The sequence below is a fragment of the Camelus bactrianus genome, chromosome 21 (assembly GCF_048773025.1).
Source record: "Camelus bactrianus isolate YW-2024 breed Bactrian camel chromosome 21, ASM4877302v1, whole genome shotgun sequence".
NCBI classification, from domain to species: domain Eukaryota; kingdom Metazoa; phylum Chordata; class Mammalia; order Artiodactyla; family Camelidae; genus Camelus; species Camelus bactrianus.
Genome location: NC_133559.1, coordinates 7,751,554 through 7,777,598, shown reverse-complemented (window position 1 = coordinate 7,777,598; position 26,045 = coordinate 7,751,554). Strand labels below are relative to the sequence as shown.

The window sequence follows — 26,045 nt, the reverse complement described above, 5'->3', positions numbered from 1 at the left end:
GACGTATTCCACTGTCTAGGAGTTGTTTTAGAGAGGTCGTGTCTTTCGTGTCTGTATTAGTACAGGGTAGAAAGCCTTATTAGAACCTTGGAAGATTTAAGTATGGGCCCGCTCTTAGCCCAGAAAGAGGGAAGTGAGACGCGGGCGAGGATCCACGAAGCTTGTCCAGCCATCTTAGGCACCATTGCTCCTTTTTCTTTACACAGCTAGGGATAGCGCGAGAGGAAGGGATAAATCGTCTCCTGAGACCCCCCTCACCCACGCAAAGAGACAAATCGCCTCCTGAGACCCCACCTCCTGAGACTCGCCCCAGTGGCGAGCTCGATGCCCATCTTGGGTTTGGCGCTTGTCCCTTTCGGCCTCACACCTTCGTTCTAGACTCAGGGGGTCTACGAGGCCCCAGTCTCAAAGACGAAGTAATGAGGTAGTTGTGGCGGGTACAAAGCACCTTTGTTCCCGAACCCTCAGGTGGGGGCGGGGGCGGGGGAGGAGGCAGGTGCGCGGCCTTGGGATCCTGGGAGCCGCCACCCCGCCCCACCCCAGCTCCAGGGCTCTGAGAACACCAGTCAGTTCCATTTTTCCCAGCTACTGGTCAGAGGGTGGGGATGGCGGGTCCAAAAGCTTGGCCGATTTGTCGATGGCCGCCGCCAGGGGCCACGCGGCTTTAGGGGTGATGACTTGGCAACTGGGGGTGTCAGAGGGCGTACAACTCCCTTTGTGGTACTGGATTGTGTAGAGAGTCACCCCAGACTGGGCAGAAACAAGCCGCGAGCATCCTGGGGACACTCGCTGACCCTGCTTAGGACTCTGGCCCTCCCTAGCCCATCTTCGTCTGAGGCGACAGCATCTCCTGGCGGCCAGACCTGGAATCGCGACAGGGGAGACCCTCCTTCCCTGAGCAGACAAACTTTTGAGGAACGCTCTCAAGACCTCACGTTTATTGCAACTGATCAGAGACCGGCTGTGCGCACCTCCCTCAGCCCCATCCAGCGCCCAGCCCCTCCCCAACCCCCAGCTGCCACTGCGTGGGCGGGTCCCCAGGGTGCTCCTCAACAGTGCGTGGAGGTGCCTGGTGTCTTAAGAGGCCTGCTCCATAGCGTCCAGGCTCCAGCTCCTTCAGTCATCGCGGGGGGACTCCAGGGGTCAGGCCCACCTCTTGAAGTCCTAAGTCCAGGTTAGAGGCAGCGGGACCTCAGGAGAGGTCAGAGGTAGAGCGAGGACACTGCTGGAGGCGGCGGCGCAGGCCTGGGGTGCGGGAAGCCGAGGAAAAAGTTCAGAGGTCCTCTTTCCTCAGACCACTCGCTCCGCCCACCGATCCTCAGCACCCTTCCTCCCCTACCTGGAGGGTACCACTGGGGGCGGGATTCCAGCTCCAGGGTCAAGCAGGTCACCCGAAGGGCGCTGGCCCTGGGGATCAGCAGGCAGTGGTTTTCTTGGGGGTGGGGGCTTGGCGGGCCCCTGAGACTGAGAGAGAGAAGGCAGAAGGCCAGCTTGGGAGGGGGTATCATGTTGCCCACTTCCGACAACACTGATGCTCAGGAACACCAGCTTGAGGGGCGGCACCAGAGGTCACCTTTGTCTCCAAACAAACCTGTCACCATTTAAGATGCCACCAGGTATGTGCCCCCAGGCACAAGGGTCATCTTGCCACCGGCACCACCGCCAAGGCTACTAGCACCACAGACCTGGGTGGGGGGAAAGGCTGTGCCCTTCTCTCCCCCCACTGTTACCTTCGGGCGCCTCACCACCGGGTCAGCTGGCAGAGGGCGAGTGGGGGGATTGGGTCGGTCAGCCAGCTCAGCCTGAACAGAGAAAGGAGCAGTGGCTATGAGAGCACAGCTAGGGGCAGTGGGCATGCAGTGGGTCTCCCTAGGGGTTCAGGTCAACATGCAAAGTCAGCCAGGGGGCAGGAGAGAACAGGGACATGCGCACAGGGCTTGAGTGCAGGCCAGCAAATGTCTGCGGGGAGAAAGGTGTGGGTCACCGTGGTGTCCCTGGCCGACTGCAGTCCCGCCACTGACCACCAGATGGTGGTAGAAACCAAGGCAGGAGGCTCACCCATTGCTGCTTCTGGGGCTCAGAGGGTCTGGAGGTTGAGGGGCACCCTGGTCCCCTAATGAAGAGCGCCACTGGCAGGGAACAGGGATGAGAACTGCAGTTGGGCACCAAGCCTCCCACCTGCCCTGGGCCAGGGCGGTGCCTGGTCCAGATTTACCTGGAGTCTCTTGGGCACAGGGTCAGGAGGCAGCGGCCTGGAGGGGGGTGCTGGGAAGCCAAGAGCACTAGTCTGCTGAGAAAGCAGGAGAAGCAGACAGGCAGAGTCGAGGTGGGGGTGGGGAAGAGGGAGCAGAGAGACAGATGTGGGCAGAGAGGTGTTAGTGCCCACGGAGGGGCAGCCAGGGCCCCAGGGGCAGTAAGGGTTCTGCGTGCGGTTATTCAGTTGCATGCAGAGTGGGTGACGAGTGGTGGTGGGACATGCAGACCACCTCCACACAAATACTCCTATCATCAGATCAGGGCTCAGGGCAGGGGCACTCACCAGCCCTTCTACACATGGTGACCTGGGCCTCGTCAGGTCCTGGCACACTGAAGGCCACTCTGAGCACCACCCCCTCCTGCCCTCCAGGAGTCACGGCTGGGAGCACAGGTAGATCCACCTTTCAAAGGCACCCGTTTGGCCAACTCAAAGAGCTCAGCACTGCCTCCTCTAGGAGACTGCCCCTCCCCAGTCCAGTCTGGACTCTGCTTCTCAGCCTGCAGCTAGGGGCGGGGCAGGGAGGGCTGGCCCTGACTCCTCTGACTGACTCTTGGGAAATGCAAGTCTTTCTGAGTCTAGAGCCTTCAGTACCCCCACCCCAGGGCCCAAGCTGAATGCCCGGCCAAGTTGGGGCCCTTTCTCCTCTGGCATACAGACCTACCTTGGCACCTGGCATCAGCAGGGCCCTCTGCGGGGGTCCTGGGCGTTCCGGAGGACCAGACTGGGCTGCCCTGAGCATGAAGAAAGGCAAAGAGGGAGAGGGCCCAGCCTCAGATGCTGTTCCCCACTCATACACGGCCCTTGAGTGGGGCTAGCCCTTTGTGGCCCCTTGACAGGAGCTTGTCTGTGGTTTAGGCGTAACTAGAAGTGGGAAGGGGAAGTTGATCAACCTGAGGGAAGGCCCCAGTTACTCAGCACTGGGGCTCCTGGAGAGAAATGGCCTTAGCATCCCAGCTGCCCCACGCGGGTCTATGTGTGATGTGGAGGGTTACGGGGCACATGTAAGGAAGAGAGGTATGTGGGGCTTGTTCCGGGGGACTTGGGCTCAAAACTAGGTGGCAGGGGCTGCGGAGGTGGGGGCAAGGCTCCAGAGCTGTTGTCTTCAACAGAGCTGTTGAGAAAGCTGGTAGCAGGGAGGCTGGTACCTGTATTGGCAGCTGGGTCCCTTGAGCTGGCAGATTCGCTGGCGCAGGCGGGCACGGTGCCAGTAGCTGGCACCAAGCAATACGAGGACCAGCAACAACAGGAGGCTGAGGGCCAGCCCTGTGGTCAGGGAGCTGGTTGCTGCGCAGGGGGTGGGGGGCAAGTTTGAAGGTAAGCAGGGCTAAGAACTCTACACCCAGGAAGAGGCAGGGTGGGGACTGGTAGGGCAGGGAGTGAGGTCAAGCAGTCAGAGAAGGTGAAGGGGTCAGGGGTCACAGAGAGTCAGGGAGCCAGCAGTGAGGGGGTCAGAAGAAGAGGGGTGGTGTAGGATGCCCTCCCAGCTGCTCCTACCCCCCACCCCATGCTACCTCTGATGTGGGTGGTGCAGTCCGGGGGTGCCCAGCCCTCCTCACAGCGGCAGTGTCTGTTGCTGTCGCAGACCTAGGAGGTACAGGTTGAACAATGAGAGGTCATGCATTCTGGGGCCATGTTTCTCTGTCTCCAGCTTTTCAAGATCCCAGATGTTCACAACTGGAAGGCGTGCTGGGGATGATGGGATGGAGGGTGCCAGCACTCTCGAGAGGGAGGGACTCTTTATCAGTGCCAGAGGAAATTGGACTGAACTCACACTGTGAGTCTTTCTATATGCTGGGGACTTTACTAGAAGCTTTCATACTTATCTCATGTACCCACCGAAGTCGGTACTATTATTATGCCCATTACTTAGATGAGGAAGCTGAGCTCAGAGAGCTTAATAACCTGCCTCACGTCACATGGTTAAGAAGTGGTAGAGCAAGGATTAGAACTCAAGTGTGTCTGTTTCTAAAACCCATCATTCTTTTCCTCCCGGGAGGCTCCCTGGTCCCCATTCATCTCTCCTGTGCCAGCTCACCCCATGCCCATGGCATTTGCTTCGACATTCCTGTGCGCCCAGGATTTCCTCAGGCTGGCATCGATGGTCAATGCACACCTGCCCGATGGGGAGAGAAGAGCAAAGATCACATTCTCACAAAGCTTTTCTGGTACTGGGAGGCCAACATGGCCGAGGCCCACCCCACTTTTACAGATGGGGAAACCAAGGAAACAGGACTTTGCTCCATCTGAAGTAAGAATCTGAAGTCCCCTCAGAGTCTGCCTTTTGTCCTGGTGGATAGTGAGGCCTGGGCACTGCTTGCGGTAGTCCAGGTGTCCCTCCCCACTTGTTCTTGTCCACCCAGGCTGCTCACCAGGCCAGGACCACAGGCTGTGCCAGGCAGAGTCAGGAGGGGCTGGGCCACGTCGTTGCCCAAGTCCAGGTGGACCCAGCTGCAGTTCAACTTCTGCTGGGTCCCATTGTCTTCCAGCACCTCCCAGTGCAGATCCCGGGCTGAGCCTAGCAGAGGCTGGGCCCTCCCACCCTGGCACTGGAGCTGTCCGCAAATGGCATCTCTGGGGTTAGGGAGAAGATGCAGGGTCAGTGGGGCAGAGCCAAGACTCCCACAAACCCAGGAGGAGCCAGGTTGCCTCACTTGCCTGGGGGCACAGGACACATAGCTTCCATCAGGGTTGCGCCCACAGCTCCCAAAGGCATCCCCCCGAGTATTGGCAGTCAGGAGGCAAAGCGGCATGGCGGGCTGGGCCCCAGGTCCCCAGAGAGCTTGGCACTGCTGGGCATAGGAGGCACAACGCCCTTGCATGCACACAGCCTGTCCACCAGCACACGGCTCGCCGTCTCCCAGGCTGACATCAGGGGGGCACTGGGAGCTGTCTCCTGGGCAGAACTCGGGCAAGTCACAGTCACCTCTGGTAGGGCGACACTGCCAGCCAGCCGGGCGCAGCTGTGGAGGGTGGTTCAGCATCAGTGTGGGTGCTGGGCAAATCCAGCCGGGCCCTAGGAGTGACTTTTTCCACCCTGGCCCCTGGCAGGTGGGCTCTGGGTGGCCAGTTCAGTCTGCACCCACCTGGCAATTTTGACAACAGAGCCCATCAGATGCGCACTGTGCCCCTGGCCTCAGCTGGCAGGTGTGATAATCACAGCAGGGATCGGCGCAGTCCTGTGGGCCAGGGCACAGAGGGGCCGAGCATCAGAGCAGGCTGGGCCTGACAGCCTACCCCAACCCCTCCTCCCGGAGCCCGAACCCAGAAGGACACACGCAGCAAGTGAAAGCTAGAGCCCAACAATCCATGTGCTGTCCCCACAGACAGGGAGGTGGGGAGAGGGGCTCAGGAGGCTTGGACAGGGCTGATGCGCTGGGGTGAGGGCACAGAGTGAGTGGGGCAGGGCTCTGGGTGAGGAGCTCACATCTGGGAAGCCACAGTCACACTGCTCGCCGGGCTCCACCAACATATTTCCACAGATGCTGGCCATAGAGGGCAGAGTGGACAGCCGTTCAAAGAGGCATCTGCCCATCCCACCCAGGAGGGCTTTCTCCAGGGCCTGTCGGCTGCAGTTGCTGAAGTTCAGGCCTGGCAGGAAGCTGGGGATGGCAGCAAGGAAGGTTGGGGCTGTGGACTGCTCCCTGCTCCCTGTCCCTGCCCTATCCCCTCTCTCCATCCTGCAGCTACTCACTCTGTGGAGGCCTCCATGATGCAGCTCTTGGCTGGGGCGGGACCTGGACAGGGGCAGCGGTTCCCAGGTGAGTCGTGGTCCAGGCCTAGGCTGTGGCCCAACTCGTGGGCTATTGAGGAGGCAACTCCCAGGATGCTTGTGGAGTGGTCCTGTCGTTGGGGAGGGGATAACCCAGGTCCAGCACCAGCCTGACTGCTCCTGTTCTCTCCTCATCTGACCTCTTGGGCACTCAGCAGGCACCGCCTTCCTCCTTAATTGCTTCTCAAGTAGGGGGGAACCCAGGCCTGGGTGGCAGGAATCCTGGGTGGCAGGAAACCTGGGTTCTAGCTCAGCCCTGTCCCTCTCCCTCACTATGTGACCCTGGGGGAGCACCTCTGTTCTCTGGGCCTCAGCCGTCCCTTTATCCCCCAAGACATGGGAAGAGCTTATAGGTGAAGACTGTGTACACTAATCAACTGGCCATAGGCGAGGGGTACCCTGACAGCAGAGCCCACATCATGAACCCCTGCCCTCTATACCCTCAGCTTTGCAGTTGATAAGTTTGTAGGGGGTTTCGGTGAATAAATCGTACCACAGTTGGGAGGAACTGAATCAGGAACAGGAAGGAGATGTGGAAATAGCTCACCATGTTCACACCTCCTGAGAAATCAGGAGAGCAGATGGAGTTCTGAATGGCCATGCCCACCGTGGGCCCAGAGAATGAAGTAGCACTGTGGGATCGAGAGGTCAAAGGTCAAGGCCCAAAGCCAAGGTGGCCAGAGCTTCAGGGCCTTGGGTAGGGAGTTGGAGTGTGAAATTGGCCAGACTGGGGCTGAGCTGAGCTCTGCTGGCTGAGCCTGGGGGTCTTACGTCACCAGCTGGGCACTGTCGTGGGGCAATCGAGGCAGCAGGTCTGACCGGCGCCAGCGGAGGAAGCTGTCTAGTGTGAGAGCTGGGTCCTGGCTTATCTCTATCAGGTCGCGCTGGGCCCAGGCCTCCAGGCCAACTAACATCACTCGGACATTCAGAGGCCGGAAGAACTGAAAGAGAACTGGGGTTCAGGAGAGGGGTTCCCAGGGTCAGGGGCCATAAGGATGCTGCTGGCCTGACACTCACTGTGTCCAGGAGGAGGACTACTTCCAAGGTACGGTTCAGCAGGCTCTGGAAGTCCCGGTACCTCTGGACCTGTGGGTTACGAGAGGTGACCATGAAAGGTGGCAGGGCAGGCAGAGGTCAGGGGAGGACATGCAAGGGCCGGCAAGCTCACCTCAGAATGGTCAGCCACAATCACCAGCTCCACAATCTTGGTCTCTGTCACCACATCCCGCCTCCACTGTGGACAAGAGGAGGGAGCATGTGGCACCCCCACCGCTCACCGCCAGCAGCCACATGGGGCTGACCAGGCTGTGTCCACGCCCACCTTGTGTGGCTAAACAGGAGAGTGAAGAGCCCATTTTACAGAGAACCACTGAGAGGCTGAGAGGCCAGGGACTTGCCCAAGGTAGAATAATTGAAGGTTATGAAGCTGGGAGTAGAGCACTCCTTTTCTGGCTTCAAATTTAGGGCTTTTCCCAAATTTAAAAACATAATAATAGCCAACACCATCAAACACTTAACATATACCAGGCAGAGTTCTAAGCATTCACATATATATGCATGTATATACATTCATTTAATCTTCACAGTAATCCTATAAAGTAAGTAGTTTTATTATCCGCATGGAGTAAATTAGGAAGTTGGACTCTCACTGCTCTGTGATTGGTAACTATGTGTTCTCTCTATCCAAGTGAGAGCTCTCTGCATATGGATCATAAGCCCCATGAGGAGTTTGAGTCAAGTGCCTGCATCTAAATCCTGGCTATACTATTTATTAGTTGAATGGCCTTGGGTAAGTCATTTAACTTCTCTGAGCCAGTTTTCTCACTAAAATAGAACCATGGAGACCATCTGCCCCCCAGGGTTGCTGGTAAGAGTAAAAGAGATAATGTTTACAAAGTGTCTGGTACTGGGAAATCACTCCATTAGCAGGAGAGGTTGTTACTGTGGACAAATAGCTCTGAGGGCCAGGAGGCCAGCCCTGGGGACAACAGAAGCCCAGCGCTCCTGCCATTCATCCTCACCCGGTGACTGTGATGCTGTCCCAGGGGGCGCGCTGGTGGAGCCTGAGTGAGCACAGATGCAGGCCTGCTCAGGGCACAAGTGTGGCCTGGCAGGAGGAGGTCTTGGATCCGGGAAATAACAGGGGAACCCTGAAGGTCCCCAGGCCCCAGATCCAGGACGTAGCTTCTCTCTGGGGACAGGATCACTAAGCCCCTATGAAAAGATGCAGGAAGTCAGAAAACTTTTCAGCTCGTGTACCCTCACTCTCTTCACCTTCAAAGAATTGAGCCCCTGTACCTGAGCCCAGAGCAGGTGCAGACAGAGACCCAGGAGTCGGCATGGCCCTGCACACTTCCCTGGTAGCAGCAGTCCTCCTACAGCAGAGAAACATGAGTGCCAACTTGAAGGACAGGCCAGGATTAGAGCCCAGGAGACTAGCCTGTTGGTGAAGAGATGCAATGTCCTCCCACATCCTCCAGGTGCCCCCTCCCTTCTTCCCTCAGGCCAGAAGCAGGGCATGAGACAGCCTGACTCACCAGAGTGTGTCCCTCACTGACCACCCGGGTGCCATCAGGCTGGTACCATACCAGGGTTGGGCGGCCTGAGACTAGGTCCCTGTGAAATGAAGAAAAAGGAGGGCAGTGTCAGCTGTCTCCCAGGATGGTGCAGTGACAGCCTGAGGACTGGAGTTGGTAAAGGGGTGGCTGTGGGCCAGGCAATCCCCCCAACCTTCCTGCTTCCCCTGGAGTCAGCAGAGTATAGTGGCTGGGCCACAAACTCTGTCAGGCTATGGGGGTTCCTAACTGGTTCTCCCCACACAATAGCTGTGTGACCTTGGACAAGTTATTTAACCTCTCTGTGCCTTGACTGCTTCATATATGAGAACAATAATAATAATAATACATAATAGTATCTACCTTATAGGGTTGTTATGAGGATTAAATGAGTTCAAGCTCTTAGTACCTGGCACATCGTAGATGCTATATAAATGTTAGTCATGTTATTATTAATGTTACCACTATCATCATTACCTATTCTGTAGCAGCTCCAGGATATGACTCTCACCATCCAATTCCAATTTGATCCGCAAAGCCTCAGGCAGACTGGTCTGTGGGCACCAGAGGGCATGTCACCTCCCTGGCCCTGCCCGAAACTCCTATCTTCTCTAACCAGAAAATCTCAGGCCCTTAGGAGAGCACCAACGATTAGATCACTGGTGGGGGGATCCCGAGGGAGGGGCCAGGAAGCCCTGCCTGGCCTGGGGCATTGTTCTGGGGGTTTGTGTGGGGAGGTCAAGGAAGGTATCCGAGCTGCCCCTTCTCGGCTTCCTGCCCAGAGAGGAAGCATCGTGGAGGACTCGGTGTAGGCCCCAGCCCTTCCTCTGACTCAGCTTTAGAATTGGGAGGGGAGGGTGTTTGGTGAGGCCTCTCCAAGTCCCCCCACTGAGGAAACTGACAACATGAGACCAAGAAAGCAAGTTTGGCCTCAGAATTTCCCAGAGGAGATGGATGGGTTGGGTGGGGCTGAGGCGGACAGATGTGTGTGTAGAGGGGAGAGGGAGGTAAATGAAGCCAGGTGCTGGGGTGTGGAGGGAGAGGCAGCCAGACCTGGGATGGCCATGCTACTGTGAGGTCCATGCGCCAGCTCCTCAGGTAGACTTTACCTTGAGACACCTGGTTATTCAGGGTGATGGGTGGTGGAGGTGTATTTCTTTATTGAGGGGAGAGGGAGGCTCACCTGAAGCACCTCTGCTAGGCTGAGCGTGAGGTTGTCCTCAAGGATCTGGGGCTCCAAAGGCCCAAACAGAGCCCCCTCTGGCCTTGCCTGCTCCTCCTCAGCGCCACCTGCAGGGTCCCGACGACACCCCAAGAGAGTGCTGAGAGAGTCAGCACCAGGGCTGGTGCCCTCAGACCCACCTGGCTCCTAGTACCTTAAGGCCTTTCTCTGCTTGAAGGACTGCTGCATTGCATGCTGGGACTTAAAGGAGAATACTGGGGGGTGGGGGTCTGCTCTCCAATTTTTCCCTTTCATGCCACCAACCCATCCACAAGTCCCCAGAGAAAGAAGTTCAGTTTAACCAGCTTGTGGCCGCTCCCTGTCCCCCTCAGGCAAATCCCAGGTTCTCACGGGGACCCTCTCCCTGTTCCCACTCCCTCCCAACTCCCCCCCAGGAACGCCCACGCTCAGGACTGGGCGAAGCCGTGTGGCCGGGTGCCCACTCACCCTCCCTTTCCTCACATCAGAGATGCGGGGAACGCCCATTTCTGGGTGAGCAGTGCAAACACCCCCCCTCCCAAAATATCCCTCATGCCCAGTCAGGCACACCCGCTCCCCACAGCCTCCGCTTCCTCCCGGAGTCCGCCCCCCTCCCCACAATGGCCCTCTCTCCTCCGGACACTCCACCCCTGCCTGCCCTCTCGGCCCCCAGCCCAAGACAGCAGCGGGAAGTGAAAGTTCCAAAGAGGAGTCGGTGTCCCAGCCTCTTTCCTGGCCAAATCTCCCCTCTCCTGGCTTTTCCCGGGCCCTCTCCCGCCGGGTTTCTGGTGGCATCAGCCCCAGAATGAGGGGTGCCTGGCCGCTCAGGTCTGGGATGAAGGGCCAGGAAGAATCCTCTTCGCCAAACCCTACAAGCCGTGCCTACTCGGCGCCCTGGCACTGGGTGGAACCGTCAGCTAGGCCCCAGAGGAGCGAAGGCGTCAGTCCTGGGGAGCAGCTACCCTCTCCAGCGATTCTCAGAGGGCGCTGGGCTAGGCGCCTCGGTGCCTGGTCCCAGAGCCTGAAAGTGTCCGCGGGGACCGTGCAGAGGATGACCGGGCAGGGACCGCCGGCATCCCCTCTCTTTCCCTCTCCATTGCCCAGTCGCTGGGCCCTTGGCCCAGGATAGCAGATCTGGGTGGGATGCGCTCTGGTTTGGGTCTCCCACGGACTCTGGCCGACCCCAGGACACCAGTGCCTCCCGACTTCCCTGCGAGTCCTCCCAGTCCGCCCCCGGCCCACTCCAGGCCGGTACTCACCTATATCTGGAAGCGGCCGGGAGGGCACCGGGCTGCCCGCGCCCAGGAGCCCCAGGGCCCAGAGCAGCGCCAGCCGCATGGCAGCGGCGCCCGGGGCCGGGCGAGGACAGCAGGTGCTGGGCCGCGCGCCGAGAAGCCGCGGCGGCCGGGTCGGCTTCGCGTACCTCGCCTCGCAGCGCAGCCACCAGGCCCCGCCCCGCCCGGCCCCTCCCACCCAGCCCGGGGCCAGGCTCCGCCCCCGAGGCTCCGCCCTCGGAAAGGCCCCGCCCCGGCCTCGCGCCTGGTCTTGAAGAGGCCAGGACCCAGCCCACTATTCCGACTCCCTCGCGGCGTGCGTTGCTGCGCCCCTCCAGTTTCCGGCTACTGTACAGGGTGGGAGCCGAGGCCCGGTCCGACCGACATGGGAGCCGCGCCTCCACCCAGCCCTGGGTCCGGACCCTTTCCTACCCTTCGGCTTCACATCTGCAGCCCGGCTCTGACCGGATCAGGCGGGCCAGTTCTCCAGACTGCCTGCCACGCAACGCCGGCCCACCCTCCCGTACCGGACCCCTGCGAAGAGCGGGCAGCAGGAGTGTACAAAGAATTTTACTAAACAGGAAGGAGCAGATGGGAGAGCGAGCAGGACGTCCCTTCACTCCGCGTAGGTAGCGTCATCATTGCTGTCGCTGTAGGCGGAGGAGGAGAGCTCCTCACGGGGTGTGCAGACCGGGCACCGCTGCCGCATGTCGTTCCAGCATGACCAGCAATATACCGCCTCGCAGTCCGGCGTCGGGCACACATAGGACTCGGGCGCCTCGGGTGCCTGGCACACCACGCATCGCCGGCGCAGCCAGGGGCGCAAGATGGGGCAGCGGCGGTGCAGGATGTCCGCCAGGTGGCGGCGCTGTTAGGAGGCAAGGCGGGTTTAGAGCCTGTTGGGGAGTAGCGGGGAAAGAAGGGGTGCGAAGGGTACTGGATAGCGCTTCTTGTTTGAAATCTTAAGGCCTGACTATGCTCACATGTTGGAGGGAGCTGGATTGGGCAAAGAAGACCCGTGGAGGGCAAGGGTACTGTGAAGTGGGTCCTAGAGAGCCTCCCTCACTCCTTGATGGAGAGTGGGAGGATGCAGCCTACACTCTCTCCCAGCCAGTAACAGCAACAACCATCATAGTTTGCACTTTCCCATGAATCACCTTAGTTGATTCTCACCGTGGGGCAGAGACATGAGTAGGGCAGATAAGACCATCACTACTGTGTTCCCCCACTTTACAGATGAGAAAGATGAACCTCATGAAGGTTAAGTGAATTCCCAAAGGCACAGGGGATAAACAATCAAACCTCGCTGGACCCAGGTACCCTGATTCCAAATCATAAGGCTGGCTTATTATGCTTCCTCCCTCTTCCACCCTCTCTCCACACAATTGCCAGGAATTCTCAGGCCACATTATCAGGTCACTCTCTGCTCAAGAAACTCCAGAGGCCCCACTACCTGCTAGACAAAGGCAGAACTCCGGGGCATGGCCTTCTGAGTCTTCCACAATCTGGTCCCTTTCTAGCCTCTGCTCCAACTTACCTCTCCCTGAACTTCCCATCTTTTGTACCAGTTTCTCCTTAGACTAGCCCTGGCTCTTGCAATTCCCTCTAGACTCTGAGTCTTTGCACATTCTGTTCCCTCAGCTTGGAATGAAAGCCCTTCACATTTCCACCTGCCCATCAAAATCCAGTTAACTCCATGAACTGTCATGTAATCATAGTATGTTCATTTTTTTCATCAGGCATTCATTTAGCCCCTATTGTGTGACATGGGAGTTGGGGCAATCTAGACACTGAAGGAAAAAGTTAAGCAAACATAGTCTCTCACTTTTATGAGCTTTGTTAGGTCTGGTTAAATAAGAATGTCTGCCACTCATTTTTAAAATAATGTTGGGCCCTGTACCAAGAAACTGAAAGCAAATTAACTAAATTCAGACAATAACCACTTAAGGCAGATATTGGTGTCATTATCTCTTTTTCAGGCGAGAAAACTGATGCTTGGAGAGGTGGCTACTTGCCTAGGATCACACAATGACAATTAGCACGTGTATGGAACTTGCTGTGTGCCTGCACCATGACAGTGAAACTCATCTAATCCTTACAACAACCAGATGGAGTAGTTAATTCCATTTTACAGGAGGGAAGAACCAAGGCTCAGCATTAAGTAAGTGCTTCAAGATTACGCAATTGTCAGAGTAATAAGGGGAGGAGCCAGAATACAAACCCTCTGGCGTCAGAGCCCCACACCTAACCACCATTCTGTTACTGATCTTTAGTGAGCTGGCCTTACAGATCTGTCCAAGCTCCCCATTCTTCAGAGGGAAAAACTGAGGTCAAGTGAGGACCATGGCCAGGGCCATACAGCTTAATGAGGGAGTGTGGACTGGAATCTGGTTCTTCTGACTGTGTACTTTCTGTACACCACATACCCTTTCATGAGGCCTCCCTTACCCCCAGCCCATCTGCCTCCCTGCCCTCCTCTGAACTGCACTGAGCTTCTGGTCTGCAGCCCTCTTAGAAGAACCTGTGGTCCCTTGTTTCTGATGAACCCCTCTTGCTTTCCTTTGACCCCACTATCAAATCTGATCCCCCTTTTCTGCCTGCTTCCCAGTGGTCCACTGAGGATCTCAGGCTGAGCTGGATCCTGGGGTACAGAGATGGACACAGCCTTGACCTCCAGGAGCTGGAGGACCAGGGCCCTTTGCATGCATCCCATCAGAACTGACTGGGCGTCAGTAGGCCTGGGACCTCGGTGGGGGCTGGGCACAGGGGCACAGGCCTAGACTTACGGGAGCTCTCTGCTGTTGTGCCCGCCTCATGATGGTGGCCCTCCTCAGTTGGGTGAAGGCTGCTCTCTTCCTCAGGAGCTCGTTATAGAGGAACAGGATACGTTGCTTCTCTCGCTGGGGCCGGGGAGAGTGGATCAGTGACAGTGACAGTGTTAAGGAGAAAGGCATCTCCCAAAGATGGGGCTGGTGGGGAGCTGGGTGCGGGCTGGTGTGTGTGCGTAGGGGTGGAGGGGTCAGGGGCGGGGTGGACCTTGGGGAAGTAGAAGGCTGCGATGACCCTCCGGAGCCGGTAGCCGAGCGCCTGGAGCAGGCAGAGACACACGAGCAGGCCGCTTGGCAGTGCAGCCCTCAGATAGGCCCTGGTACTCAGGGGCACGGGCTGGGGCAGGCAGGCTGGGGGAGGGGGCAGGCCTGTGAGGGATCTGGTTAGGATCGGCTCTGGGTTGAATACCCCGTGCCAGCGGGATGGGGGTTAAGCCTCTGATTACCCTGCCCTCCTCCTGCCTGCCCCTCACCCTGCAGAGCTGTGCTGCCAATACAGGAAGCTATTTCCTCAGCATGGCACAAATGTAGAAATTTTCCATCATGGCAGAAAGTTCTGTTGGACAGGGTTGCTCCCAAGGGCTGGGACTCTCTGGCCCTAAGGCCCCAGCCTTCAGAGCCCTCTGACCTAAGCCTGTCATCCTCCAACTCTGACCTGATGTTTCCCGCTCTGATTTCTCCAACCCAACCTCGCCACTTCACCATCTCACCAAACCCAAGGCGGTCGCCCAACGCTTTGTCCTGGAAAGACTCTGTCTCCACCCGTCCTCCGCCCTCAGTTCCTCTGATCCAAACTTTTAGCATCACTCACGCATGTTGTTTGATTCCACTACTGTCTCTGAGGAGGTGTTCAGGGCCCCGATGGTTTTCCGAAGAAGCCGGGCAAGCATAGAGTCTCCCCCGACTTTCACTTCCAATTTATGACTGCCTGAAGCCAGAATAGGGGCCGTGGTATGTGGTGGGGTGGGTATGGATCACGAAAGAATTGGAGTTAAGGGGATGGGGCAGGATGGGGACTGGATGAAGGGGAGAGGTCAGAGCATAGAAAAACTCACTGCACAGGACTTTTTGTCCTCTCACCAAATACTAACTCCTCCTTTTGGTAAATATAAAGGGGGGTTGGAAACTGAGGCCCCCAGTGACAGCTGTCAGATTGCAGGGCTGATACTTGACCCTGCAGAGGACAGGGAGGGGCTGAGACGCAGAAGGAAGTGCAAAATGGGAAGAATTGGGGTGGGGTGGCTGCACAGGGGTGGGGGTTCTCCAGGGGGCTGTCTCCTGGGCCTGGAGCCTGGAGTGGGGGCTGGGCTCACTGCGGAAGGAGTACTGCAGGAAAGAGTGGTGGCGGATGGTGTCAAAGATGGAGTAGAGAACCCAGTCCAGGCCACAGAGCAGCAGCAGCAGCAGCAGCACGGGCATTGTCTCCATGAGCTCCCTTACCTGCCCAAGGAGAAGGAGGGGCGGAGCTGGGCAGCGTCGCCTGCCCTGGCCTGGAGCCCTTTCTGATGCCTTTGCCCTCCACCCCTCAGGCCCCTGCCTCTGTAGGATCAGGGGTCTCCCCTCCATGCCACCCTCACCACATTTCTCATTTCTGAGGCCTGGATGGTGGGGTCCCTGGGGAAGATGACGGTTTTCTTCTCAGCTTTGCGGAGTGGCAGCAGAGTCCGTTTGCCCTGGGAAAATGTCCACACAGTGAGAAACACTGAGCAGCCTCTCCCCTTTCCCGCTGCCCTCCAGGGCCGTGAAGCCACACAGGGCACAGAGCAGGGCGCCCTTGGGCCGGGCTGCGCCCGCTCACCAGCTTCCTCCTGCGTTCATCGATCTGACAGAAGTAGGTGCTGATGTAGATGTTGTCAAAGCGGATGTCCCCGTTATAACTGTCCACGTAGGAGAAGCACCTGTGGATTAGGGGGTCTCTGTCTCTTCCAGGTTTGCCCACGCCCCGCCGTGGGCTTCCTGGGCGCACAGCCATTCAGCCGACCACCCAGCATGCACTGGACCCCAGCTATGTCCTAGGAGAAGGCACTTCTGCCCTGCCCCTCAGCAGCCCACAGCCCAGTGAGAGACATGCACACATACGCTGATGAGACATAATAGAGGTGAGGAGAGGAGGGAGAGTCATGTAAGGGCATGGGAGGTAGGGGAAGGTTTCCCAGGCGTGGAACTTTCTGGATGAATAGCAGAGGAAACAGCAGGAGAAAAAGCACCGAGACAAGAAACCCGTAAAGGTGGCCGGAATTTCCTGATTCACCTCTCAAGTCCCTACCTCTTGGCCAAGCCCTCAAAACATCTCCTGGAAGTCACTTCAAGCAAAATTCATTCCAACCACTATTTCCCTTTTCCTCTAACACACCCTTGAGTGCAGCGGTGTTTTCTGTGTGTGTGTGTGTGTGTGTGTGTGTGTGTGTGTGTGTGTGCGCGCGCGTGTGCAAATGTAGCTCCCCTCTGTGTATCTCCCAAAGTCCCATATAATGCTTCTGTTTCCTAAGAAAAAAATGTTAATTGTTGGAAATGTGTTTTAAACTGTAAAATTACATTAAGTAAGCTCTGTAAACTGTGAAACATAAGTTCCAATGCTGTTGGTTCTGGGACCCTGTAAAAATCCACGTCTTCGCCTTTAAGGTAGAAGTAACTATAAATGCAAAGAAAGGCTATGAGCGCCCCCTTGTGGAGAGACCTACCGCTGCCGGGCCTGGGCCCCGCCCCCTGGCCAGCTCTGTCCCTTCAGTGAGTGACCCCACCCAGGTTGAAAGCCTGGAAATGGCTTTTGACTTTGTGCCTCCTTCCTTCCCTCCCCAAGCTGGCTCTGAGACCTGCTGCACCTTTCCCCTTCCTCCCTCCATCTCAGGCCAACTTCCTGCCACGCCCCACTCCAGCCAGGCTCCCTAACCTCTGACCCACCTTGGCCTCCCTGCCTCCAAGCTGCTCCAGTCCACCCTGAAACCCTGCAACTGAGGGGCAGTTCAGGGCCCTCCTGCAGGGATTTTTCAGACTGTTCTGACCATGCCCGCTTCAGCCCAGTCCTCAACCCCAGCCTCTGTCTTCCACACCCCACAAATGCCAGAATCCTGGCCCAAGAGAACTCCTTTTCTCTTCTTGACCATGGCTCCCTATCTGCAGTCTTTTGAAGCCCCATTATGGCCCTCTCAGGGGCACCTTTTCAGCTCCCACCCCTGTCCCAAGAGCCAGTTCATAGTACAGCCCTGAACCATCTGTTTTGTTGATGTCTCTCTTGCTTCTCCTAGACCATGAGCTTCTTGAGGGCAGGAATATGGCTCATTCATCTTTGTCCTTCCACAGGGCCCTTGGCACACATGTAACCACTCACTTGTGGTCACTCTAGGCCCCACAGATGGGGCCAACCAAGCAGGAGCTCCTATGGCTGCCCTTGCCCAGCCCCTGCCCATCTCAGGCATTTGGGGGTGGATTCAGGACATAGAGGGTCCAGAGGTCGGCAGGGAAGCCAGGTAAGGCCCAGGAGCCCAGCTAGACGCCAGGCTGGGTGGGGTTGAGGACTTTGGTCCAAATGGAGGGAAAGTAGCTGCCAACGCAGCAGGCGGGAGAAAATGAAAGCAGAATTGGACGATAAAAATGGCACAAAGTCAGAGCCAAGGGGAATATGAAGGGCAAGAAAAAAAATCAAAAGTCAAAGCTAAAAGTAAAGAAGAAAGTCAGCATCAGGATAAAGGCCGGAAGGAGGCAGATAAATGAAGACAGTCACCCTTTTAAGGTGGTGGGAACCTGGGTAACGTTCCTTCTGACAAAATGTCCACATTTCCTTTAACTTTGTGTAAACAACAAACCCAGTTTTATAAAAAGGTGAAGTTAAAGGCCCAAGAACGTTCACATTTGGAGTCGAAGGTGGGCTCTGCAGCTCCATCCTTAGAGCCTCCCTCAGGGCAGGGCTTCCATCCTGAGCATAGGAGGGGGCTTCTGGGTGGAGGTTGAGGACTCACGCGCGGAGGACGAGCAGGAAGGTGCAGGAGAGCAGCACGTGCAGCAGCCCCAGGGCCCACTCCAGCTGGGCCTCCTGACGTCTCACGTAGTCCCACACCTCGGTGCTCACATGTTCCCAGCTTGTGTTGAGGCCCAGCACCCCAGCCCGCTTCTCTTCCTGGTGGAGGGCGTTGGGCCGACTCAGAGCCTCAGCCTCTCAGCCTCCCAACCTCCCAGCCTTCCAGCCTCTCTGCAGCTTCTCTTCTCTGATGCCCGCCCTTGTCCCCTGACTCTTCTCAAGACCTTTAGGGTTGCCACCTCCTTCTGTTCGCTGCCCTCCTTGACTCAGTCTTGCTGCCCTACATCTGTATGAGCTGACACCTTCCCACACCTGGCTGACTCTTCTGTCCTCAAGTCAGGTCCCTGTATGTGTGAGCCACAAGCTCGGCCCTCTTCCCCACCCTGTCCCCTCACTCACAGCCAGTCACCGCTCTCCTGTGTCCTCTCACTTGCTCTTCCTCACACCCTTTTCCCGGTGCCCTCCTCCCACTCCCTATCTCCCCCTGCCCCCATCCCCACCCTCACACCCTCCTCCTACCTTGAGGTTAATAGTGGCTGAAAATTCCCCCTCCAGGCCGCGAATAGACTGGTTGAGGGTGTCATAGGTCTGCCCAAAGTTGCCCTCCACTGGGATGCGGCTGCGGCACCAGACCTCCATCACTGGCCGGGGGGTGGGGAGGGGACAGGTCAGGGACCTCCCTGTACCCAGCCTCCAGTCCTCCCTTCCTCTGAGCCTCTTCATCCTGCTTTTCTGTCTCTCTGCCTATGACTTTCTACCACCCTCAGTCTCTCCCCCTTCACTCTCCTTGAATTCTTTCCCCCATTTTTTCACCTGTCTATAACCATACCAAAGGTTGATAATGATAGCCAACATTTAATACAGCGATTCCTCTCCGTGCCAGTGCTGTTGCCTGCTTTACACACATTACCCCTTAAAGCCTCAAAAACTCCAAGTGGGATAAACATAACATCGCGCCCATCTTTCAGATGAAGAGACAAAGCTGAGAGCCTTGCTGTAAACTTACCCGAGTCACAGAGCCTGTCAGTGGAGGGGCTGGGATCTGAGGGTGCCGTGTCCCCAGAGCCGAAACCCTCCCCTCCTGATTGCCTTCTGCCCCACACCTACCTGGGGTCTCCAAGGACTCAGACCCCAGCCCTGGTGCTCCCCACCCTCCTGCTGCAGTGCTGACCCTTGGCAATGCCGCAGAAGAACTTGAACTTCATGGGCAGGCAGAGCAGATGGCTGAGGAGCGGGACCCAGATGCGTTGCATGCACTCTTCGTGCTTTTGGTCAAACCAGTGGCGGCAGTGGAGCATGGCCTTGTTCACCACATCTGTGGGAAGGAGCAACAGGTGCCTGAGGTCCCCACACGCTCACCTGGAGCCCCCCCAGCCCCCCCCAGGGACCCCACCCTCACAGGAGCAACGCAGCTTGGTCCGCAGCTCATACATCTTCTGTGTAGAGAGGCGGTATCTGGAGGCTGAGGCACGGCGGATCTCTCTGCCTTGGGCTGCCTCCTCTGAGCCCAGGGCATCCTCGGGAGTGAAGCCGGTCTCACTGTTCACCTGGGCATCCAGCTCCTCAAAGGAGTTGGTGATGTTCTGAGTCTCGGCTTTCATCAAATCTTTGCTCCCCTGGGGTTGGAGCGGGAGGGAAGAAATGGATCAGACATGGGAGCTTAGAGCTTCTGCTGCCCAACAGCCTGTTCTTCCCTCAATAGCCAAGCTTTGGGCTCTTACCTCAATTCTATAGGGAGACTAAGCCCTGAGACAGACTTTCATCTCAGATTCTCCACTGTTCATAGTCCTTGGGAGCCCTCTCCCCTCCCCAGGTGCCTCTGCTCACCTCCCAGGCTCCCAGCTCCTCCTGAGGCCTCCCATCCCAGAAGGGTTCCCCAGGTTCTTGGACTTCACCCATCACTAATCTCACAGACCACTGTGCCAACTCAAGGTCCCAAGCCCCTCAGTCCTTATCTCCCCAGCTCCTCAACTCTCCAATTCTTCCGAACCCCCATCTCTAGTCTTCTAGTACCCAATTCCCTAATCCTCTGGTCCTCAAAGCTTCCAGAGTGCTCAAGGCCAGGGCCCCCAATTTCCTGGCATTCTAGCTCAGCTACCCAGAGTACCACCTACTCAGGTGGTTGGAAAAGTGTGTGTTTGGGGGTGTCCCGATGGCTTGGGACAGGGGCTATCCTGGCATTTATCGCCCAGGGACCATTTAGTGCAATGTTTGGGGACAGTTCTGCAAAAAAAAAAAAAAATCCAGTACCACCCTCATTGGGAAACTGTAAATCCAGGACCCCAGCCCCCAGCGCAGGTCATCTAGGCCCTGCGGGGAGAGGGACCCCCAGGTCCTGGCCGGGCAGGGTCCTGACCAGCAGGTCCTTGAACACTGCCCGAAGCGGGGCTGTGGAAACATGCCAGGCCGCGCGGGTGTTGTTGATCTGCAGCTCCACGGTGCAGCCCAGCGATGCTATCACCTCATTGAGGTTGTGCCGCAGGTTGGCCACTGGTCCTGGGGGAAGATGCCCTGGTAGATTATCTCCCTCTAGAGCCAATTAACTTCCTTCAGCCCACCCCTAACTCCTACTCTGCGTGCAGTGACCATCTCCTAGAAGCGTACACTGATGGGGCCCAGAAACTGGTGAGAGGTCAGCTCATTCAACCCATGATCTTTTTACCTGTGTAAACTAAGGAGACCCAGAGATGTGGAGGCATTCTCTCAGGGACACCCAGCAAGTTGGAACAGCTGGGATGAGACTCCCAGTCCTTCTCCTTTACCAGGCCTGGCACTCACTGGATGGCCCACCCGGGGTCACTGCTTCATTGAAGACTAACTGGTACCCAGGGGCACACACTCACCCTCATAGATGGCGGCCAAGGCGTATCCCAGCACAAAGAGCCGGCCCTCTTTGCCCAGCATCTTGGGTACTAGCAGGAGGCTGGCACAGCGGATGTGAGGGGAGGTCCCCCAGCCCATGGCCCCCAAGCCTGTGGGGAGAGCCCAGGAGGTGAGGAGGCAGAGTGAGGAAGCTGCCTCACCCACCAGGTTTAGCAGAGCACCCACCCTCTTTGACTCCCTTCTAGAACCATCACCATTCTACCTGTGTCCCACTTACAGTGACTCTGATAGGCCTTCCAGGCCACTCACTCATTTACTGAACAGCCATTTACAGGGTTCAGCTGTGTGGCAGTCTCTGGAAGGGCTTGGAAAGATGGCTAGAGATTGAAAAGCCATGGTCGGGGATTGACTTTGCATGTGTACATGTGTGTGTGCTAGGGAAGGGGGCCAACACTTCTCCTCCTCCAGGCTGGATTCACACTTACCATAGGTGCTGAGAGAGCAGAAAGCAAGAGAAAAATTCTGGAAACAGGCACTGGTGCCCAGAGCCGTCAGAAGAGAGGTCACAGCCACTTCAATATTCCCCGTGCTCTGCCACCTACAGCACTCACAGTCTCTGCCCCTAATTTTAGCCCTTAATTGTGTACATCCTGGTATGTTTTAGCAGTTTCACGTGTGTCTCCCTGTGGTCTCTGCAAGGAGACAGTGAGCTCCTTGAAGCTCATAATCCAGGGAGAGAGACAGACGGGTAAACAAATGACTACAACACGAAGTGCTAAGTGCACAGGGAGGTGCTTATAAAGAGCTGTGGGAGCCGAGAAGGGAGTGGGTATTTCTGCGGGGAGGGGTGGGGCTGGGAAGGCTGGACAAAGGAGGTGATGTGTCAGCGGGGCCTGGAAGATGAGTAAGTGTTGTTCGGCATTCCAGGCCCAAGGAACAGCATAAACTGGTCAGGGAACCTAGAAGACTCTGGTATTGATAGAGTGTTCTCCCAAGGGTCACCAAATTAAACCCCAAGTCCTCACTCTGCTCCATCTCCACTGCCCTCATGGAGTCCCCGTCGTCCCTCATAGGGACCAGCTAGTCTCCTAATTCCTCTCTTGCTAACCTAAACTTCAGTTTTCACAAGGCAGCTACATCTTGTAAAAACGTAAGTCAGATCACGTCCCTTCTCTGCTTCAAACTAGGCAATGACTTTCCACCTCACTTGGGATCAAATCCAAACTTCCTGAATGTGGTCTCCAGATTTTCATGATCTGGCCCCGGCCTCCCTTCTGAAGTGATCACGTGCCACTCAGCCCTTCGCCCACCATGTCTGCCCACACAGGCCTTGTTGCTGTTCCTGGAACCCGCCAAGCTCATAGCTCATCCCTCCTCTCAGGTCTTCGCCCTGGCTGGTCCCCCTGCCAGGAGCGTTCCTCCCCCTGTTCTCCACCTGGCCGGCTCCACCTGGTCATACAGGTTTGCTGCAAACCCTGTCGGGTGCCACCCAGCAGTTTTTCTGCCTTCTTCCTTGCTAACACAACTTGGGTTTTGTTCAAGGGCAATGGCCTGTCCCTGCCTTGGCCCCTGGGGGTAAATCTGGATCTGTCTATCCTGAGTTTGGTATAACAGGACATCGAAAGCGGCTTGTTCTATGGGTTTGGCCTTTTGGCCCAAGACTCAAGGTGAGGACAATAGTTGACAATAGTTGGCCTACATTCCGAGGATGACTGTTGACCAAGGGTTGCCCTCCATTCTAAAGAGAGCCCCGTGGAGCTCGCCCATGTCCGTGTCTAGGCTTACCCGAAGAGCAAAACTAATCTCACCCCTCTGTGCCAACCAGTCTACATAAAGACAAGACTCGAAATCTGTATTTTCTGGAAGTGGAGAGAAGCGGTTAGAGTAGGCAGACAGAGGAGGAGAGTCTGTGGAGAGGATGGGTGTCCACTTCCCCATGTCAAGTGACAGACTTAAGAGAACCCTTCAGAGGCTGGTGCTGCAGGAAGAGGAACCCGGCTCATCACTCCCAGCCCGACGCCCGCTGAGCCGCAGAGCCTGGCAGGGCCCCTCCCCAGGCTGCCACCAAGGCCCAGAGAGGGAGAGCGTTCATGGGCGTGCTCAGCAGGGACCCCTGACCCGGGAGTGTGGGGGAATCGTGAATGTGGAGAGTGGTACTTGCTTCTCACCACGGCAGAGGAGAGGGCAGCTGCGAGGGACCCTACTTTCCGAGTTTGGCTAGGCAAGGAAGTGCACACTTCCTCTGGGACAATAGGACATTTGGAGGACAGCAGGCCTTAAGCCATCTGTGAGGGTCCCCATCCCAGAGTGCAGCCTGCTTGGGGGGAAGCATCCAAAAGTAAGAGGCTGTGGGTGGTCTGTAGAAGCTACCGGGAGCCTCATTTGAGGTCAGCCAAATAGAACTGCCCTCAGCAGGAAGCTGGGCACTGTGAGGTCCACACGGAACCTCCAGAGAGACCATAAACGGGCCTCCTGAGACAGCCAGGGTGTGAGTGCTTGCCATGCAGAGGCGGTGGAATTATAACAGTATCGATGACTTCAGACTTTTGTCTCTTTTCCTCTAATTCTTCTAACCCCCTTTCTGACATCAGAAGAACCAAAAGGGGAAGGAAGTGGAGAAAAAAGTGAGCGAGCCAGCCAGGCCCCCTTCTCCACTGTGGGACCCCATGCCAGGGGACAGGTCTGAGCTGCGAGGGGGCGAGGGGGCAGTTGAGGGGAAGATGTCTGAGAATGGACGTGAGATGGAAAATTTTATATAGACTGGATCAGACCTTTTAAACACTAAAAACAGTCATAATTACTGAAGCAGGACTGGGTCTTCTAGATTAAAATCACCAGAAAGCTAAGGGTCTGTGTGAGAGGTCATTAGTGGGAGAAAGGTAGGAATACAGTGGTCGGAACAAAAGCAGTTTCATGTTGGTAACCCATAGAGGCAGTTCGTTCAGTGAGCTGGTGTCGATGCCACGTCCGTGCCCCTTGCCTGGGAGAGGTTTAGGAAAGGGCACGTGCTGCAGTTCTGACCACAGAGGTGTGGGGGATGTTGGCTAGGGTGGACGGGAAGTTTTCTTTGTTCTTATGAGACATGAGGAAGGAATGCTTCGGTCTTTTGACATTGTTGGATGAGGATGTGATGCTTGGATTTGCTGCAGCCATTTCATGACCTGAAGAGGAATGATCTACAGGCCAAAGATGGCAGAGAAAAAAGACAAAAGGAAGCTGGGTCCTGGGTGGGTTTACTGAGCTGCTAAATTATCCAAATCCCAAAACCACTCTACTTTAAAACTTGCTGTGTGCCATGATAAACTTCCTCTATGGTTAAACCACTTATAGGTGGATTTTCTGTTTTTGCAGCCCAGTACCTCCTGATACAAGATCTCCATTCAAATGTCACCTCCTCTGAGAGGCCTTCCCTGACTACTCAAGGTAGCTCCCTGCCCCTTTCTATCACATCCCCCAGGTTTACTTTTTTCATACCACTTGTCACCATCAGAAATGCTCTTGTTTATTTCTTGTTCATTTATTGTCTAACCCTCTCCATGAGATTGTAAACTTGAAAGAATGTAAACTCTGAATGAGCTGGGTGTGGGGTGAGGGTAGGGAGGAGTGGGGGAAATAGGTGAAGGGAATTAAGAGGTAAAAACCTTCAATTATGGAATAAATGAGTCACAGGGATGTAATAGATAGCATAAAGAATTTGGTCAGTAGGGAATATAGCCAGTATTTTGTAATAACTTTAAAATGTTGAATCAATACGTTGTACATCTGAAACTAATATAATATTGTAAATTAACTATACTTTAATAAAAAAAGAACATGGTCAATAATATTGTAATAACTTTGTATGTGGACAGATGGTTCCTAGACTTATCATGGTGATTATTCCGTGACATATGCAAATGTCAATCACTATGTAGCACACCAGAAACTAACATAATATTGTACGTCAACTATATCTCAGTTAAAAAAAAGAACTCATTATAGATTATAGCTGTCACTGCATATGTATAGATATACACATGTATGCATTATATATTACAGTGTATGTATGTGGATGTAGTATGTATGATATATATTATAATCTCTAAGAGTCTAAAGTTAAAAAAAGAGCTGAGTGCATGTCAACCAAGTTCACTGCTGAAGCCTCAGCAGGTGCTCAATTAGTGCTAAATGAATGAATGAATGAATGAATAAGTGAATGAAATGAATTTATCAGGAGCAGCAGGAAACAAGGCCAGAGAGGTCAGGAGAGATGGGGATCATGAAGGGTCTTGGGGTTTGGACTATATCATGGGGGTAAGAGGGAGTCCCTCAGACTGGGGAGACTTGAGAGGGCAAGGACTGTGTCTTCTTCTGTGGACTCAGGGCCTCTGCCCTCTGGATCTCCCCTCAAAGCCCAAGACAAGGTTGAGGCTACAAGGGACACTTGGGAACAGAAGAAACAAGCTCAGACTCCTTCCTGGGCACCCAGGGGTGGGCTGTGTTTCACAGGCCTCTTGAGTGTCCCCGTCCTTATCCCAGTACTAACCAACCAAGCTGTACAATGTCACCATCTTCTGATCTTCATAGATGTTCATAGGGTTCACCAGGAGCTGGAAGAGACCTGAGGATACAGGGTCAAGCCAAAGGTCAAAAGATGGGCCCCACCCCTGAGCTCTACTTGATACTCACCTATGGCCAGGAGCCCCCCAGTGCCTGCTCCCAGCAGGAAAGCACTGACTGGAAACTCGCCCTGCTGGCGCCACAGGAATCGGCTACAGGCGTCGGGCAGCCCCCAGCTCAGGAACCTCTGTACCGCTGGGAGATGGTGCAGTTTAGCCTGGCAGGGCCGACAGACCGCTCTTCTGGTGGGACCTGGTTCACTAGGGTTAGAGGCTGGCAGTGGGGAGAGGCTGGGGTAACCTGGCTGAGGGTGGCAGGAACTCGGGGGATCCTGAAGGAGGATGAGGGACCCTGAGGAAGTGGGGCAGACATGAAGGAGAGAAGAAGAAAGGGCTAGACTGGAGGCGGACACTGGATGAGACTGGTGGAGGTGGGGAGACAGCAAAGTGGGGCAAAGGGCTGGTGTCCTAGAGGAGAGATTGGGTGGGAGGAGTAGGGCTGGCAGTCGCTGGCAGTCACTGCGAAGGGGTGGCTGACTCACTGGTGTGGGGTAGTTTCCTTCTTGACCCTTTTGCTCTATTCTGATGAGGTCTGATGGCCATAAGTCTGCTCAGGGGAGGCCTCTCTCCGCCCAGAATTCTCCTCAAGGATGTCCTTGGATGAGAGGTTCTGCTTCTGTCTCTTCTGCCTCACCCACAGGCTGTCTGAGGTCTGTGTCTTTTAA

At 56.0% G+C, this 26,045-nt stretch overlaps 2 protein-coding genes and 1 long non-coding RNA gene across 12 annotated transcripts; 1 reads left to right on the top strand and 2 right to left on the bottom strand.

Annotated features, from left to right (window-relative positions):
- Window positions 1–923: 923 nt before the first annotated feature.
- ADAM15 (ADAM metallopeptidase domain 15) lies at window positions 924–11,239 on the bottom strand. Of its 9 annotated transcripts, none has more exons than XM_074349502.1 (23): window positions 11,042–11,239; window positions 9,765–9,871; window positions 9,059–9,135; window positions 8,564–8,642; window positions 8,325–8,401; window positions 8,048–8,240; window positions 7,195–7,260; window positions 7,044–7,112; window positions 6,798–6,967; window positions 6,574–6,658; window positions 5,949–6,097; window positions 5,682–5,856; window positions 5,341–5,433; window positions 4,913–5,217; window positions 4,627–4,828; window positions 4,293–4,370; window positions 3,769–3,841; window positions 3,403–3,541; window positions 2,919–2,988; window positions 2,216–2,290; window positions 1,731–1,802; window positions 1,340–1,464; window positions 924–1,245 (listed from the first exon to the last, which is right to left on the bottom strand). In XM_074349502.1, the coding sequence occupies exons 1-23, from the start codon at window positions 11,118–11,120 to the stop codon at window positions 1,203–1,205; spliced, it is 2,601 nt and encodes an 866-aa protein (XP_074205603.1). In that variant the 5' UTR covers window positions 11,121–11,239; the 3' UTR covers window positions 924–1,202. The 9 variants fall into 9 exon arrangements, with proteins under 9 accessions (XP_074205603.1, XP_074205604.1, XP_074205605.1 ...); XM_074349503.1 differs by having other exon boundaries at window positions 2,216–2,287; XM_074349504.1 differs by lacking the exon at window positions 1,731–1,802 and having other exon boundaries at window positions 11,042–11,238.
- A 63-nt stretch (window positions 11,240–11,302) lies between these two features.
- On the top strand, window positions 11,303–25,240 carry LOC141573309 (uncharacterized). Of its 2 annotated transcripts, XR_012501319.1 has the most exons (4): window positions 11,303–11,681; window positions 13,036–13,217; window positions 15,814–15,983; window positions 24,074–25,240. It is a non-coding gene; the product is annotated as an uncharacterized LOC141573309 (long non-coding RNA). The 2 variants fall into 2 exon arrangements; XR_012501318.1 differs by lacking the exon at window positions 24,074–25,240 and having other exon boundaries at window positions 15,814–16,451.
- On the bottom strand, window positions 11,547–25,991 carry DCST1 (DC-STAMP domain containing 1). Its single transcript, XM_074349522.1, has 16 exons — window positions 25,863–25,991; window positions 25,391–25,516; window positions 25,248–25,322; window positions 20,743–20,871; window positions 20,256–20,395; window positions 19,299–19,515; window positions 19,071–19,214; window positions 18,419–18,540; window positions 17,841–17,998; window positions 15,683–15,782; window positions 15,462–15,557; window positions 15,198–15,324; window positions 14,696–14,812; window positions 14,093–14,235; window positions 13,843–13,956; window positions 11,547–11,924 (listed from the first exon to the last, which is right to left on the bottom strand). Exons 1-16 carry the CDS (start codon window positions 25,921–25,923, stop codon window positions 11,673–11,675), a joined length of 2,121 nt encoding a protein of 706 aa, XP_074205623.1. The 5' UTR covers window positions 25,924–25,991; the 3' UTR covers window positions 11,547–11,672.
- Window positions 25,992–26,045: the final 54 nt, after the last annotated feature.